Source organism: Dasypus novemcinctus, chromosome 31 (assembly GCF_030445035.2).
Source record: "Dasypus novemcinctus isolate mDasNov1 chromosome 31, mDasNov1.1.hap2, whole genome shotgun sequence".
Taxonomy (NCBI): domain Eukaryota; kingdom Metazoa; phylum Chordata; class Mammalia; order Cingulata; family Dasypodidae; genus Dasypus; species Dasypus novemcinctus.
Genome location: NC_080703.1, coordinates 43,488,230 through 43,505,790, shown reverse-complemented (window position 1 = coordinate 43,505,790; position 17,561 = coordinate 43,488,230). Strand labels below are relative to the sequence as shown.

General features: G+C 39.3%; 1 protein-coding gene across 2 annotated transcripts in view; it reads left to right on the top strand.

The window, feature by feature from the left end:
- Positions 1-17,561, top strand: part of PIK3R4 (phosphoinositide-3-kinase regulatory subunit 4) — an 89,777-nt gene that overhangs the window by 34,378 nt on the left and 37,838 nt on the right. For both annotated transcript variants that reach the window (XM_004482741.4, XM_023585833.3), the window contains exons 8-9: positions 14,728-14,873; positions 17,304-17,507. In XM_004482741.4, the coding sequence (XP_004482798.1) occupies positions 14,728-14,873; positions 17,304-17,507 (350 nt within the window). The remainder of the gene's footprint in view (positions 1-14,727; positions 14,874-17,303; positions 17,508-17,561) is intronic.

Here is a 17,561-nt window from a genome sequence, read left to right as displayed (position 1 = left end):
GTTGCCTTTTTAGGTAAAATGCTTAATTTTGCTACTAAACACTTTGCCAAGGAAAATTAATAAAATGCTCAAACTGGTTAGATGTAAGTTTTCCTTAAGGCAATTCTTAGGGAGAAAAGGCAAAAAAGGTATTATTTTGATTGTTGAGAAACTAGATGACAGCTAGTAGAGATACATAAAATTTCTGGAAAATTTTAAAGGCATGAATTTGGTTTTTTAAAAAATACTTGTGGAAAATTAAATTATATATATGTTTCTTATATTCTAATGTCTAGAATTGTTCTTTTAGTTTATAAACCTAATTTGGTTTGATTTTGTTTTGGATGATTATGTTAAAAGTAATTGAAAATTTAATAGGAAACTGTTGAGTATTGGCAACACTGTTATAAGTATTTGCATTACAATGAAATGTTTTAGATATGTTATGTAAACATAAGGTACTGTCCTGATTTGCCATAGGGCTGCCGATGGAAAGTTACCCACAGTGGGTCGGCTTTTCTAAGGGGATTTTTTTTTTTTTTTTTAAAGATTTATTTATTTATTTAATTTCCCCCCTCCCCTGGTTGTCTGTTCTTGGTGTCTATTTGCTGCGTCTTGTTTCTTTGTCCGCTTCCGTTGTCCTCAGCGGCAGGGGAAGTGTGGGCGGCGCCATTCCTGGGCAGGCTGCTCTTTCTTTTCACGCTGGGCGGCTCTCCTCACGGGCGCACTCCTTGCGCGGGGGACACCCTTGCGGGGCGCGGCACTCCTTGCGCGCATCAGCACTACGCATGGCCAGCTCCACACGGGTCAAGGAGGCCCGCGGTTTGAACCGCGGACCTCCCATATGGTAGACGGACGCCCTAACCGCTGGGCCAAAGTCCGTTTCCTCTAAGGGGATTTGTTGGAGGTGAGAGCTGACAGTTCGAGGCCGTGAGGCCAGGTCAAGGCACCAGCAGAGATGCTTCCCCCCGGAGCCGGCTCCGGGGAGCCTGGCTCCTGCCCCGGGGTACCGCTGGGTGCTGCCCTGGGCCGGATCCCGGCCTTTCCCCTTAGATCCTCGGTCTCCAGATCCGCTGAGGGCAGCAGGCAAAGGCCATCTTCCCGGCCTCCCCTCCGCTGGGCTGCTCCACCTGCTTCCGGAGCTCAGCTGGAGCCGGAGGCCTGGGGTGCTTCTCCCTGGGTGCCGCACCCAGCCCCCGGGGACTCTGCCTGGCCCTGAGCCCTGCTGGCTGCAGGCTCCGGCCTTCTCTGGTCCCTGCACTCCCCTCTCCCGTGGCAGGGTCTGCACGGCGGTCTCTGCTCTGTTGTCTGTCTCTGTGTCTCTGCTTCTGTCCGCTCCAGAAAGGGGGTGGAGACTCAGCTGAGCCACACCTCGTGGACCCAGTCTGGCCAGAGGGGCTCACATCACAGGAGTGGATTTGTTCAAGAGTATAATCTTATTCTGGGACTCCCAAAAATCAAACAGTCACACTTACAGAATGCTGAACATTGAGGAATTTGTTACCTCTAAGTTTTTGCCATTTTTTTTTGTATCTGGCTTATTTCACTCAACACAATATCTTCAAGGTTTATCCATGTTGTAGCATGCATCAAAGCATTTGTTTTTATGGCTGAATAATATTCTTTTGTTTGTATATACCACATTTTCTTTATCCATCCATTTGTTGATGGACACTTGGTTGCTTCTAGTTTTTGGCCATTGTAAATGATGATGCTATGAACATTGGTGTGCAAATGTCTGTTCAAGTCTTTGTTGTCTGTTCTCTTGGGAGTATACCTAGAAGTTGGATTGGCAGGTCATATGATATGGTAATTTTTTTTGGGGGGGGAGGAGAAGGGATTCTCTTTTTATTTCTGTGAAATACATAGATACCATAGCAGAAAGGAAAACTAAAATAAGGAAGCAAGTGGGGCTCCACAGAGTTTGAGTGTACTCTTAAGAATTCCATTACATACACATACATACATATACATGCACACATATAGGCTCATGCATATAGAGACACACACATGCATACACAGGCACATATGTGCACAGGCTCACATATACACACAGGCACAGGGGCCAGGGAGCTTGCAGTTTGCACTGCCTTGAGAATGGAGTCACCACATAGGCCCTAGCAGCATGTTCGTCCAGATGACTGTAGTGGCATCGTCAGATAGATTCTGCTCAGAACACATAGATTGCGCTTAGTCTCCCCTCTACAGCAGAATTCACAGTAACCGCCATTTCCCACTGTCTCCAGCCATTGCTACTGCAATCCTAGAAAAGGGAAGAGAGGGAAGCAGTTAGCACATATAATCACTTGAACAGCAACTTGGACTTCCCTTTAAACTGGCTTTCTTGACTGCCAAACATGACAGCCAAGACAACTCCTGCTCTTAGAAGCCTCCAGTGTCAAAAGCTTCCAAGGCTGGCGTGGTCCATTTGCAACACATTCCAGGAGAGTCAACATGTTCTGGTGTTGACATGGGTCTGTAACTGTCAGAGGCAGTCGTTTTAGAGTTAGGTATGCCATAAGACTTTGGCAATATGATTGCTACAGTGTGTGGTGTTTAAAAAAATTATTTTTATATCAGTGTTACATGTTACTCAGTTATCACAGGACAACTACAATAATACTGAATCTGCTTTTGTCAGAAGTTATACTCCCCACTTATTTTCATTTATCAATCTTGTGGGATTTGGGATGATGTCCACTCTGATTACTTCAAGCTGAGAAGGGACACAGATATAGGGGAGGGAATGGAATTATTTTGGTTGCAGTTGAAGATACTCCTTCCTTTTGAGCTGGGGCTGGTCCATCATCATCATTTTGTTAGTTGTCCAGGGCAGCCCCAAAGAACTGGAGAGTAGGAGTTAGCCACATATCTGCTGGGTTTCAGGGCTCCACTGGCATAGGAACAATCCTAAGGCTTTAAGTCTCTGAGAAATATACTTAACAAGTAAATAGAAAATTATAGCTTCAAATAAAAGGAGAATCATGATTAGAGAACTTATATTTAAGTAGAACTATGTTGTATTGGGGAAATAGCTTTTCATGTATTTCCAGGGGCAACCTGCTGAGGGGTGTTGATTTCATGTGGCTGTATGGTTTGCCTCTGGTGTCCCAACATCCCTAGGGCTCTCAGAAGCACTTTTGTTTGTGGCTTTATTTATTGTGGCAGTTTGTGGAGCCTGGCTGAGACCTGCATAAATGTAACCTCTGGAATGACCTCCTGACTCACTTTGAAATCTCTTAGCCGTTAAAACTCTATTTTATTTACTATTTCCCCTTTTGATCAAGGTCTTTTTTCAAATGCATCGCTGATTAACACTTGATAATTCTTTGGTGCCAAGGAGGCTCATCCCTGGGAGTCATGTCCCAGATCAGGAGAGTGGGGGCAGAGGGAGTGAGTTTATTTGCAGTGTTTGGCTTAGAGACTGCCGCATTTGAGTAACAAGGAGGTTTTCAGCACGCAATTCTTAGGAATTAGTTATAATTAAGTTTAGTTTCATCGTTACAGGGATAGTTATAAGTGCAACCATTACAATTGAGATCTTGGCTAATTAGCCTATTTTCCTTTCTTATATATTATATTTTCCTTTCTTATATATATATTTTCCTTTCTTATATAGGCTTATATATTCCAGAGCTTCTGGCCATCTTATTTGAGTAAGTAGTAGGACTTCCCCAGGAAGGGAGTTTAATATTTTGTTAACTGTTAAGTGGGCCTCTATCCAGAAGACATACCTCTGGCAACAAGTCTACACTCATATCCCATAGAAGTATGTAGTTATATAACGTTCAAACTGTTTAAAAAGCCCTGTCTGTCTAGACTTCTGACTATGTAAAGCAGTCTAACTTACTAGGAAATTAACTTTTTGAGAAACCACTGAACTGTTTTCCATAGTGACTGTACTATTTCTCCCATTTCTTTCTTTATTTTATTAATTTATTTATATTATTATTTTTACATTCTTTTTAAATTATTATTTAAACAAATCAGTTTTATTGATACATATTGATAAAGTATACAATTCATCCAAAGTGTTTAATCAGTGGTATTTGGTATAATTACATTAGTTGTGTGTTCATCACTTCAGTCAATATTAGAGCATTTTCATTCTTTCAATAACAATAATAATAAACAAAAGACAAACAAGAAAATTCTTCGCCTCTCAATGTCTCTCTCCTTCCCCTGCAGTACATAACTGCTCTTTCTGTCTATTCTTACACACTTATTTATTTTTAAGCAGTTTTATTTAAATATATTCATATACTATAACATCTATCCAAAGTGTATAATCAATAACTATTAGTGTAATCATAATCTTGTGCATTCATCAGCACAAAAAATTTTAGAATAATTTCATTACTCCCAAAAAGAAAAACCCCACACCACTTAGCAATCCTTCCCCAGTCCAACATAACCACTAATCTAATTTCATTTTTAGAAACCGATTTATATTTACATTTCATATAGATAGAATCATATAATATGTAGTACTTTGTGTCTGGTTTCTTTCACTTAGCATAATTTTTAAAAAATCTCATTAACATCTTGTATTAACATACATTTGTTCAATTTCAAAGAAAGATGGTCTTATATACAATTTTACCTATATTCATGTTTCACATGTGGTTTTACTATGCTCTACAGTCCCATGTTACCTTTTTTAGCTTTCCTTTTAGTAATATACATGACTGTAGACTTTTCCCTTTAAACCACTTCCATACCCACAAAGTAGTACTGTTAGTTACTAACATTATATTGGGCTTTGATCTTTTCTATTCATTTCCAAAGATTAACACACATCCTTTTTACCAATTCTGCACAAGTTAACCCTTCAGCTTTCCATTCTCTAAACTCATTCTGTTTTCTCAGGACCCATATTCAAGTCAGTAACTCCATGAGATTACACAATATAGTTAGTTCATAGTAGCAGAGTCATACAGTGTCCTTCTGTGTCTGGCTTGCTTCACTCAACATAAGGTCCTCCAGGTTCATCCATGTTGTCATGTGCTTCACGAGTTCATTTCTTCTTATAGCTGTATGATATTCCATTGTGTGAATATACAAGTTTGTTTATCCATTCATTGGTCAATGGACACCTGGGTTGTTTCCAACAGCTTTTGGCAATCATGAATAATGCTGCTATGGACATCGGTGTGCAGATGTCTGTTTGCTTCACTGCTCTCAGTTCTTCTGGGTATATACCCCATAGTGGTATTGCAGGGTCATGTGGCAAGTCTATATTCAACTTCTTTAGAAACTGCCAAACAGTTTTCCACAGTGGGTGTACCATTCTGCATTCCCACCAACAGAGAATAAGTGTTCCTATCTCTCCACATCCTCTCCAACACTTGTAAAGTTCTCTGTCTTTTTAATAGTGACCATTCTGATTGTGTGAAATGATATCTTACTGTAGCTTTGATTTGCATTTCCCTAATTGCTGGTGACGATGAACATTTTTTCATGTGTTTTTTTGCCATTTGTATTTCTTTTTCGGACAAATGGTCTATTCAAGTCTTTTGTCAATATTTTAATTGGGTCATTTATTTTTTTATAGTTCAATTGTAACATCTCTTTATATATCATGGATATTAAACACTTATCAGATATGTGATTTTCCAGTATTTTCTCCCATTGATTGGCTGCCTTTTCCCCTTTTTGATTAAGTCCTTTGAGATGCAAAAATGTTTAATTTTGAGGAGGTCCCATTTTTCTTTGTTTTTTTTTTTGTTGCTTGCACTTTGGGTGTAAGGTCCACCTCAAAGTCTTTAAGATGTTTCCTTACATTTTCTTCTAGTAGTTTTATGGTCCTGGCTTTTATATTTACATCTTTGATCCATTCTGAGTTGAGTGAGATAGGGGTCCTCTTTCATTCTTTAGGTTATGGATATCCACTTCTCCCAGTACCATTTGTTAAAGAGACTGTTTTGTCCAGTTAACATGGCTTTGATAGGTTTGTCGAAAACCAGTTGACCTTAGAGGTGAGGGTTTATTTCTGGACTCCAATTCTGTTCTTCTGATCAGTGGGTCTGTCTTTATGTGAATGCTGTGCTGTTTTGAGCACTGTAGCTTTGTTTCAAGGTTAGGCAGTGAAATTCCTCCCATGTCGCTCTTCTTTTTTTAGAATTCTTCTGGCTATTTGGTTCACTTTCCCTTCCAAATGAATTTGATAATTGCCTTTTCTCATTCCATTAAGTAGGCTTTGGAAATTTTGATTGGTATTGCATTGAATCTATAAATCAGTTTGGGTAGCATTGGCATTTTCATGATAATTAGTCTTCCAGCCATGAACATGGAATGTTTTTCCATTTTGTTTAGGTCTTCATTGATTTTTTTAGCATTGTTTTGTGGCACATAAGGTCTAGTACTTCTTTGGTTAAATTGGTTCCTAGGTATTTGAGTCCTTTCATTGCTATTTTAAATGGAATTCCCCCCCGATTTCCTCCTTAGTTTGTTCACTACTAGTGTACAGAAACATTAGTGATTTTTGTGTGTTGATCTTGTATCCTGTCACTTTGCTCAACTCCTTTATTAGCTCAAATATTTTTGTCATAGATATTTCAGAATTTTCTAAATATAGGATCATATGATTCACAAAGTTCTACATCCTCTTTTCCTATTTGGATGCCTTTTATTTGTTTTTCTTGTCTAATTGCTCTAGCTAGTATTTCTAGCACAATGTTGAATAACAGTGGTGACAGTGGGCATTCTTGTTTTGTTGCCGATCTTAGAGGGAACACTTTCAGTCTTTCACCTTTGAGTATGATGTTGGATGTGGGTTTTTTATATATGCCTTTTGTCATATTGAGGAATTTTCCTTTTATTCCTATCTTTTGAAGTGTTTTTTTTTTTTTTAATCAGGAAAGGATGATGGATTTTGCTGAATGCCTTTTCTGCATTGATCAAGATGATCATATGGTTTTTTTCTTTCAATTTGTTAATATGGTATTATGCAAACTGATTTTCTTATGTTGAACCACCCTTGCAAACCAGGAATAAATTCCACTTGGTCATGATGTATGTCTTTTGATATGTTGTTGGATTCTATTTGCAAGTATTTTGTTTAGAATATTTGCACTTACGCTCTTTAAAGAGATTGGTCTGTAACTTTATTTTCTTGTAGTATCTTTATTGGTTCAGTATTAGAGTGATGTTGGCTTCATAAAATGTATTGGCTAATTTTCCCTCTTCTTCAGTTTTTTGGAAGAATTTAAATAGGATTGGTGCTAATTCTTCTCAAAATTGTGGTAGAATTAACCTGTGAAGCCATCTGGTTTTGGACTTTTCTTTGTTGGGATATTTTTGATGAATGATTCAATCTCTTTAAATGTAATTGGTTTGCTAAGTTCTTGCCTTTCTTGCAGCATCAATGTAGGTTGTTTGTGCATTTCTAGGAATTTTCCATTTCATCTAGGTTGTCTAGTTTTTGAGATACAGTTTTTCATAATATCCTCTCCTGATCCTTTTTATTTCTGTGGGGTTATTGATAACTTTACCTCTTTCATTTCAGATTTTATTTATTTGCGTCTTCTCTCTTTTTTTCTTTGTTGGTCTAGCTAGGGGTTTGTCAATTTTATTGATCTTCTCAAAGAACCAGCTTTTGGTTTTGTTAATTTTCTCTTTTTTTGTTGTTGTTCTCAATTTTATTTATTTCTGCTCAGTCTTTATTATTTCTTTTATTGTGCTTGTTTTGGGAATAGTTTGCTGTTCTTTTTCTAATTTCTCCAGTTGTTCAGTTAGATCTTTGATTTTAGCTCTCTCTTCTTTTTTAATGTAGATGTTTAGGGCTATAAATTTTCCTCTCAGTATTACTTTCACTATATCTCGTAAGTTTTTGTAAGTTGTTTTCTCATTTTCATTCATTCCAGTGTATTTACTGATTTCACTTACAATTTCTTCTTTAACCCACTGATTATTTAAGAATGTCTTATTCAGCCTCCATACGTTTATGAGTTTCCCTCTTTCCCATCTATTATTAATTTCCAGTTTCATTCTGTTTTGATCTGAAAAGGTGTTTTGTGTATTTTCAGTCTTTTTGCATTTATTGAAATGAGCCTTTTGATCTAACATGCAGTCTCTCCAGGAGAAAGATCCATGAGCACTTGCAAGAATGTATAACCCACTGAGTTTGGGTGTGTTGTTCTCTATATATCTGTTAGTTTTAGCTCGTTTATCGTATTGTTCAAGTTCTCTGCTTCCTTGTTGACCTTCTGTCCGGTCATTCTATCTAATGTTGTGAGTGGTATGTTGAAGTCTCCAACTATTATTGTAGAGATGTCCATTTCTCCCTTTAGTTCTGTCAGGATTTGTCTCATGTATTTTGGGGTACATTGTTGCTAAGTGCATAGATACTTATGGCTTTTATTTCTTCCTGGCGAATTGTGCCTTTTATTAATGGGCTTCTGTATCTCTTATAACTTTTTTGCACTTAAAGTCTGTTTTTTCTGGGAGCTCCCACTTACCCACATGGGAGGTCCCTGGTTCAGTTCCTGATGCCTCTTAAAGAAGACAGTGTGATGGGTAGTCATGGTGAGCTGATGCAACAAGAGACACAGGGAGGAAAAGCATAATGAGAAAAACAACAAAGCAGGGAGTGGAGGTGGCGCAAGCAATTAGGCACCTCTCTCCCACATTGGAGGTCCCAGGTTTGGTCCCTGGTGCCTCCTAAAGAAATAAGGAAGATGAACAGACATAGCAAGTGGAAACAATGAGGGAGTGGGGAGAAATAAATAAAATAAATCTTAAAGAAAAAAAGTCTGTTTTTTCCTATCTTCATGTAGCTACCCTTGCTCTTTTTTGGTTTTTGTTGCAGTGGAGTATCTTTTTTCCAGCCTTTCAATTTATGCTGGTTCTATCCCTGGGTCTAAGATGAGTCTTTTGGTAGGTAGCATGTGGATGGCTCATGTTTTCTTTTTTTTTATTCATTCCATAGCTTATATCCTTTTTATTCCTTCGGTAGGCAAGGAGTTTATTAAGTAATAAGAAAAGAGGTAGTGCATGCCCCAGACTTGGGTGTGGGCGTGCTCCAGGGTGAGCTGTGCACGTGGGGTGCCAGGTTCAGCCTTTTTAAGACCGCCCCTCCTCCCCTTCCCTGATGTTGGGCAGGGCCCCCACTGGTTGCCATTCTGACTGGCTGCCTCTGAGTTCTCAGGACCAGGGAGGCCTTGGTTTGGAGTGTTCCGGGACCAATGGGGAGGCCTCTTTGGAGTTGTTGGGGCTTCCTCTTGACCCCAGGCTTGTTCCGGATGGGACCTCGTGGCCAGGGTCGTGGCAGGGTCTCTCCAGCTGTGTTCTTCATAGCCGTCTTCCCTCGGGGTTTCTGGGCCAGTTCTCACAGCCATGCTCTCTGCCGGGTCCCAGCCGTGACTCAGTCTTCCCTCTTTCCTTATACCAGCCTGCTTCACCTGCTCCCATCAGAGAGCTTACACCCTTATTCTTAACGGGGAGCTGAGGGACGATGATCGTTCTTCTGTAGCTGCTTCCTGATGGTTAGGGGCGTAGTCCCTGCCTGGTGGGTGTGAAACTCTCTGGTATTCTATTGGGGTGGAGGGAAGGCTGGTCCAACACTTTGGTTGTAACTGGAGGAAATTCCTATATGACTAATACTTTGTTCTGGAAGGTATTGACTCTGGGAGAAATAAACTTAACACCTGTATCTTATGGTTCAGGAGTTTATTCACATCCAGTGATACCACTGTAAATGCATTGTTTACTTCCACCATTTTATTCTTTGGTTTTCATATGTCATACATTTTTTTCATCTATCTATTTACTTATTCAGTTATCCTTTCTGCTCTTCTTTCCTCCAAGCCTCCCTCTCCTGTCTTTTTCAGGTTCTCAGGCTTCCTTTAATATTTCCTGCAAAGGTGGATTCTTTTCTTATGGAATCTCTTAGTTTCTGTTTGTTTGTGAATATTTTAAACTCACCTTCATATATGAAGGACAGTTTTGCTGGATAAAGAATTCTTGGCTGGCAGTTTTTCCCTTTCATTATCCTAATTGTATCATACCACTGTCTTCTTGTCTTCATGGTTTCTGATGAGAAATCTGCATCAAGTCCTTTGTATGTGATGGTTTGCTTCTCCCTTGCTCCTCTCAGAATTTTCTTTTTCTTTGACTTTTGACATTCTTCATAGTAGGTATTTGGAATAGGTCTTTTTGGATTTATTCTGATTGGGGTATGCCTCACTTCTTGGACACGTAAGTTCATTTCAGTTAGAATTGGGAAATTTTCAGCTGTTATTTCCTCAGCTACTCTTTCGGCCCCTTTCCCCTTCACTTCTCCTTCTGGAACTCCCATGACATGTATCTTGTTGCATTTTATGTTATCATTCAACTCCCTGAGCCCCTGCTCATTTTTTTCCATTCTTTTCTCTCTCCAATTTCATCTGTTCTGTCTTCTGTATCACTTATTCTTTCTTCTATTATTTCGAGTCTGCTGTTGTATGCTTCTAATGTGTTTTTGATTTCACCATCTTTCATTCCTCTAAGCTCTGTTACTTTTCTGTTTGGGTTTTTGAATTCTTATTTGTGCTCACTCAGTGTCTTCTTGATGTTGTGTATCTCTTTAGCCATATTGTCTTTCAGCTCATTAATTTGATTTTAGAAATTTGTGTGCATCTCATTGTCTCAAATCCGGTGTCTCTTCTGGGGCTTTGATGTATTACTTTCATTGGGCCAGTATTTCCGTTTTCTTAGAATGACTTGTAATTTTTTTCCTGATGTCTAGGGATCTGAGTAGGATGGCGAGATTACTTAGATACATCAATTTATTTTTTTTCTCTCTTTCAATGGTATGTAGTGGCAAGAGGCTGTGTGTTACTGCTGTTCTTTCATTCTTGGTTCAACTTTTCCTAGGGCTTTAGGATTGTTCCTGTTAGTTGCTGAAATCTGGACCCTGGATCCAGTAATGGGTTGCAGACCCACTTCCTAAGGCCTTGGGGAGGGAGGCTGTAAAGGCTGAAAAAAGCCTGTTTTACTTACTTTTAATTTCCTCACGTGCACTTCCTTGGTCCACCAGCAGATGGTGCTCTTTGGTGCCCTCTCAATTCAATGCATAGTGGGAATGTGTTTGCTGCAACACTGACCGGGTCAGTGTGATAGAGGATCCTGCCTGGAGGCCGAGATCCTTGTAATTCACATTTTCTCTGAGGTAGTTCTCCAACCTTTGCTGGCAGCCCCTTCCATTTTCCCAGGTAGGCAATAATTCCACTCTCCTCTGCATTCCCCAAAATTAGTCTTGGTCAGCGGAAAGGGAGATGGAGAGGGTTGGGTATCTTTAGTCCCTTTCCAGCTCCCAGGTGTAAACAATGTGATCAGGTGCATATATGTTGATGATTACTATATCCTCTTGGTGGATTGACCCTTTTTATTAATATATAGTGCCCTTCTTTGTCTCTTGTGGTAGTTTTTGACCTAAAGTCTATATTAGCTACTTTTGGCTCTTGTTTTCATGGAATATTTTTTCCCATACTTTCAGTTTCCACCTATCTGCGTCTTTGGGTCTAAGATGCGTCTCATTAAACAACATATAGTTGGATTATGCTTTTTTCTCCATTCTGCTCATCTATGTCCTTTGATTGAAGAATTTAATCCATTTATATGCAGTGTAATTCTGATAAGCAGGACGTACTTCAACCATTTTTCTTAATAATACATTTTTTTAAAAATTGAAGAAGTTGTACATTTATAGGAAAATCATGCATAAAATGAGTTCCCATATACCACCCTATTAGTAACCCCTTGCATTAGTGTGGTATATTTGTTTAAATTCATTGAACGAATATTTTTATAATTGTACTATTATCTATAGTCCATGCTTTACATTAGGGTTAACTGTGTTATATAGTCCTACTGGTTTTTATTTTTATTTTTAATTTTCATTCTAGTAACATACAACCCAAAACCTTCCCTTTATACCACTTTCAAATATATAATTCCGTGCTGTGACTCACGTTCACAAATGTTGTGCCACCATCGCCGTCATCCATTATTAAAACCTTCCATCGACCCACATAGAAACTCTGTACCATTTTGGCGTTAACTCCCTGTTACCTCCCCCGACCCTGGCACCTGGTAACCTGTATTCTAGTTTCTGACTATGGATTTGCTTATTCTGATTATTTCCTATCAGTGAGATCATACAATGTTTGTCCTTTTGTATCTGGTTATTTCACTCAGTATGATGTCTTCTGAGTTCATCCAGGTTGTCATCTGTATCAGAATTTCATTCCTTTTTGCAGCTCAGTAATATTCTATTGTATGTATATATGATATTTTAATTTTTATTAATTTTATTGGTGGTCTTGATACCCCTTAGTTCTATATTCATATTTTCTTTTAGGTCATTGAACTGGTTTAGGAAATTTGACTGAATGTCTTTGATTAGTTTTTCCAGTGTCTGGTTCTTCTCTTGTTTTAATTTGTTCCCTTTAACAAGCCATCTCTTCCTGTTTCTTTGTATGACTTGTGATCTTTTGTTGATGTTTGGACATTTGATAATTTTGATGTGTTAACTCTGAAAATAAGTTTCTCCTTCTTGCACAAGAATTTAGCATCGATTGGCTGGTGTAAGGCTCTTCTTCAGTGCTTGCTTGGCCCAGGGTATCGTGAATGTTTCGATCAGCTGTGTCTCCAGTTTGCTTTTTCTCAGGTCTTTCAGTGCCTGCATCTAGCTCTGTGTATGTGCAGTAATTTTCTTTCCTTTTTCTTTCTTTGAGTAATTTTCAAGCTCACCCTAGAATGTGTGACTGTCCTCTCCAGGAGAGGACCCCCTTTCCTCTGTGCCTTCTCTGGGGTCCTCGGCTCATCTCTGTCCGTGCACACACTTTCCTCCCCACTGGCTTCTCCCAGGCTGTGGCCTGCCTCCGCTTGCAGCCCTGGGGCCACTCTGCTCCCCTTTTCCATGTGGCTCTTCTTCTTCCTGTTGCTTCCGGGTTAGCGTGTCCTGACACGGAGGCAGGCAAGTGCTCCGGCATCCAGGGAGCATGCCCAGCCTGCCAGCAGCCTCGGGACCACTTGGAGTGGCCATGGGCCCCGTGCCTGACCGTGTGCTACCCGGGCGGCTCCGCGGTCAGGGGTCCCTGGGTCAGAGAGCTGCCGCCAGGCGCGAGAGGTGTTGAACAAGTCTTTCCTCCTTCCCTCTTTATGTGAGTATTAGCCTAGCACAGTATTTTCTTTTTTCTGTTACCATAAATTTCTGATAAAATAAATATTCTCTAACTGGTGATATCTTCATATACTCAACTAACATACATCCCTTTTTTTCTTTTAAAAGTTTGAATTTTATTCCAAATCAGGTTAGTCTTATTTGATTAGCTGAAACTCTTGAGTTTTTAAAAGATTTATTTATTTATTCTTCCCTCTTCCTCCACCGTTGTTTGAGTTTGCTGTCTGCTCTCTGTGTCCATGTGCTCTGTGCCCTCTGTGTTGGCTCATCTTCTCTTTAGGAGGCACTGGGAACTGAACCTGGGACTTCCCATGTGGGAGAGAGGCTCCCAGTCGCTTGAGCCACCTCAGCTCCCCAGTTTGCTGTGTGTTTCATTGTCTTTTCCTCTTTGTGTCTCTTTTGTTGCATCAGCTTGCTGCACCTGCCTGTTGCACCATCTCGCTTTCTCCAGGAGGCACTAGTAACTGAACCCAGGACCTCCAGTGTGATAGGCAGAAGCCCAGTCGCTTGAGCCACATCCATTTCCTGAGACTATTGATTTTGTTTTACTATATGAAATCCTTAAGATAAAAGGGATAAAAAGCATTTGTCTAAATTTCTGGTTTAATCTATAATTTTAAGCTCTTTACAAAGAGGCATCTTATTTTCTGCCTTTTTAGTTTCTGTTCATAATAACTTGTGAATGAAATTAGGAATGGTGTATTAAGTTTGATCACACTCTTGCTTTGGAAAGGATGTCAGCAGGTAAAGTTCTTCCCTTAATCTTTTTTTTTTGAAGATTTGTTTTATTTATTCCTCTTCCTTTCCCCCCTGTTGTCTGCTCTGTGTCCATTTGCTATGTGTTCTTCTGCGTTCGCTTGCATTGTCTGGTGGCACTGGCAAACTGCGTTTCTTTTTTGTTGCATCATCTTGCTGCATCAGCTCTCCACGTGTTCTTTTCACGCTGGGCGCACTCCTTGCGTGTGGGGCTCCGCTACACGGGGGCGCCCCGGTGTGGCATGATCCCTTGCGTGCGGACGCACTGTGCGTGGGCCGGCTCATCACACGGGTCAGGAGGATTGAACCCTGGACCCTCCATATGGTAGATGGACGCTCTGACAGTTGAGCCACGTCGCTTCCCTTTCCCTTAATCTTAGTGTTATGGCTTGGAGAAGAAGCCCCTCCGTTTCTCTGCCTCTTGTGTGTAGGTGTCATGTTCTTGAACTTCCGTGGGGTGTGGGTGGGGAGGAAATAGTTTGCTGTGTGTCATTGGGACTTTGTATGTCTCTGTGTGATAGCTTTTAATCCAGTCTCATAAAGCTTCAGCTTTGGCTACAAAATGCTCATTTTCAATCCTCAGAAAGGAGGTGTTTGCGTTGTTTATGCTATGCTATTGCTGGTATTTATGCTAAGGGATTATTATAATATCAGTATGCTCACTTAGTTGAATGAATGCTGCAGGGTAGTTTGAGTATGGAAGGCACATATTGCCTTGATAGTGACATTGTGGTGCAATCCCGTTACCAGTTGTGTTATAAAATAAAAATTTGTTTATCCAGATACCTGAAAGAATTTATGAACACACACCTTTCTCCCTTCCGTAGCCCCCTTCCTGTGTCACCCCAATCTCTGGATCCGCTACGGTGCCGTGGGATTTACTACGGTGGTGGCCGGGCAGACTAGCCCGGCGGATGTCTACTGCAGGCTGATGCCGTACCTCAACCCGTACGTGACCCAGCCCGTGATACAGGTGGGCCTCCGCCGTGCAGACCACCCTCCAGCAGGGCAGAACCCTCGCTCTGCGTCCAGGCTGGGTAACGTTGATGGGCCTAGCCCTTCGACAGCAGAGACGTTCAAGGGAACGTCATGCTTTACGTTACGTTATGCACAAAAAGCACTCGGTAGTTCACACTTTATTTTCTTTTGTGTAATATTATAAAGCATCTGCTGTTAAAGCTAAATATAATGTAGAAAAAGCATATATTGATGGACCCGACTTTTACTGTAAAAAGTATAACTAATTTCAGCCCAAGTTAGCGTTTTATAATACATTAGAAAACGTCTTTTTCAAACATTTTGTTGTTTGGACTACTAAGTGGTTCTAATTTCATTTTAAAAAAAAAAAGGTCCAGTGTAACCCCCTCTCTTTTTTACCAGCATTTTTAGCACTTGATAATAAACTTTGGGTCTTTAATTTGTACAAGGCAAAAATTATTTGCCCAGCTTGTATGTGTTTATGCTTTCATCCAGATAGACAGCCAATTATGAAAATAAATATTTAAATGGAATGGAACATTGAGGGTGATTCTGGTTATTCAGATATCAGGAAATGCCCTATTTTAGTAAAGCTCAGTATTTTGTATTTGGAAATTTTTATGCCTCTGTGGCTTTCTTCTACTCTTATATCCCAGTGGGCTTTTCCTTTGGTTGGTAAAAATGGCCTTACATATACTTTGGAAACAAAGAATCTTGCTTTCAGTCCTTATTTTCCTCCTATAGAGTCATCATTTTTGGGGAACATCATTCTTTATTTTGCACAGTATGGAGAATTGTTGATTTTTTTACACAAGAAAAATTTATATACACATGAAAGATGGCTAACACTACCAGAAAATAAGCCTTTTTTGGAAGTGTCTTTAAACGTCCTTGAAAATAAAGGCTAGAGATGCCTACTACTTCTGACTAAGTACTCTGCTTATAAGTTTGTTTGTTAAGCTTTTTGATAATACAACATGGAGAAAGTGTCCCTGGGAATAAAAATTAGATGCATTTGTAATAAGTTTTCATGGTAGTTTACTATTACTATAATAAATCTGACGTATATATGATTTGTTAGAAATCTGCATCAAAGACTGACTTTGCTCTTTCAGAACTTTTCTTTATCACTTTTATTGTTGTTTTATATTTTGAAGGGCCAGGACCAAGAGTCGAGAGGCTAATTATCCATTTTCTTCATAAATCTTACCTTTCTACAGTTCAGTCAATGCACCAGGTAGAAAGAAAGTGCTCTCATTGCAATGAGAGATACAGGCCATTATATAGCTTGTCATTACAGAATCCTGTAGGAGAGAGTATAAACTACAATGTAAACATAATCCATGCTTAGTGACAATGCTCCAAAATGTGTTCATCAGCTGTAACAGATGTACCACAGTAACAAAGGATGTTGTTATTGTGGGAAAGTGTGGGAGGGGGAGGGAGTGGGGCATATGGGAATCCCCCATATTTGTTATGTAACATTTATGTAATCTAAGTATCTTTAAAAAAAAATGAAAAAGTATATTGCTAAAAAATAAGGTCCTCTTAGTTACTGTTAGTTGTGCTTACTCTTTTTAATATATATATATTTACAAGGAAAGTATTCTTTGGTAATAAAAAAAAGGCTATTATGAAGTCTATGGAGAGAGTAATGTGATTTTTTAGAAGTGGTTTAATCTACTAAGATATATGGTTATTGAGCATCTTTTCTGGACCAGAATCTGTTGCTTTAGACCTGACAACTTCAGGTACTTTATAGATCTTGAAAGCTCCTGACAATTTGGGATTGAGTAACAGCTGTTTTTCATTTTCTAATATTTTCTTTTTTTAAAATTTTAAAATTTTAATATTTTTATTTTTATTTTTTTATTAAATTGTCTTTTTTGTTTCAGGGTACATAGATCAGAAAAAATGTTACATTAAAAAATATAAGAGGTTCCCACATACCCCATACCCCACCCCCCCAATCCTCCCACATCAACAACCTCTTTCATCATCCGTGGCCCATTCATTGCATTTGGTGAATACATCTTGGAGCACTGCTGCACCACATGGACAGTGGTTTACATTGTAGTCTACACTCTCCCCCAGTCCATTCAGTGGGTTACGGCAAGAGATATAATGTCCAGCATCTGTCCCTACAATACCATTTTCTAATATTTTCTAACCTGGATATTTATTATTAGTCTCCCAGTATGGTAGTCACAGATACTGATGGTGAAAAGTAAGGAAAAACTTAGCCCTTTAAAGTTCACTAGTAGTCTTTTTTTTCTAAACAAAAATTGCAGATGTTGATAGCTCTCATTTTCTTAGAACATAAAATAACTTATATTAACTTTGCACAGGTTGTATTTATTGTGTTTGAAAACACCTGTACTATATGTTGTACTTTTGGCTGATTCTTTTTGTTTTTCTAATGTAGATTGAAAGAAAACTTGTTCTACTCAGTGTTCTAAAAGAGCCAGTAAGTCGTTCTATATTTGACTATGCCTTGAGGTCTAAAGATATTACTAGCTTGTTCCGGCATCTTCACATGCGTCAGAGGAAACGAAAAGGGACTCTTCCTCACTGCCCTCTGCCCGAGGACCCTGCCCTAGCACAGCTGCTGAAGAAGTTGCTCTCACAGGTTGTATCATCTTTTTGAAATCTTTATTTATTTATTTATTTTATTTGACATTTT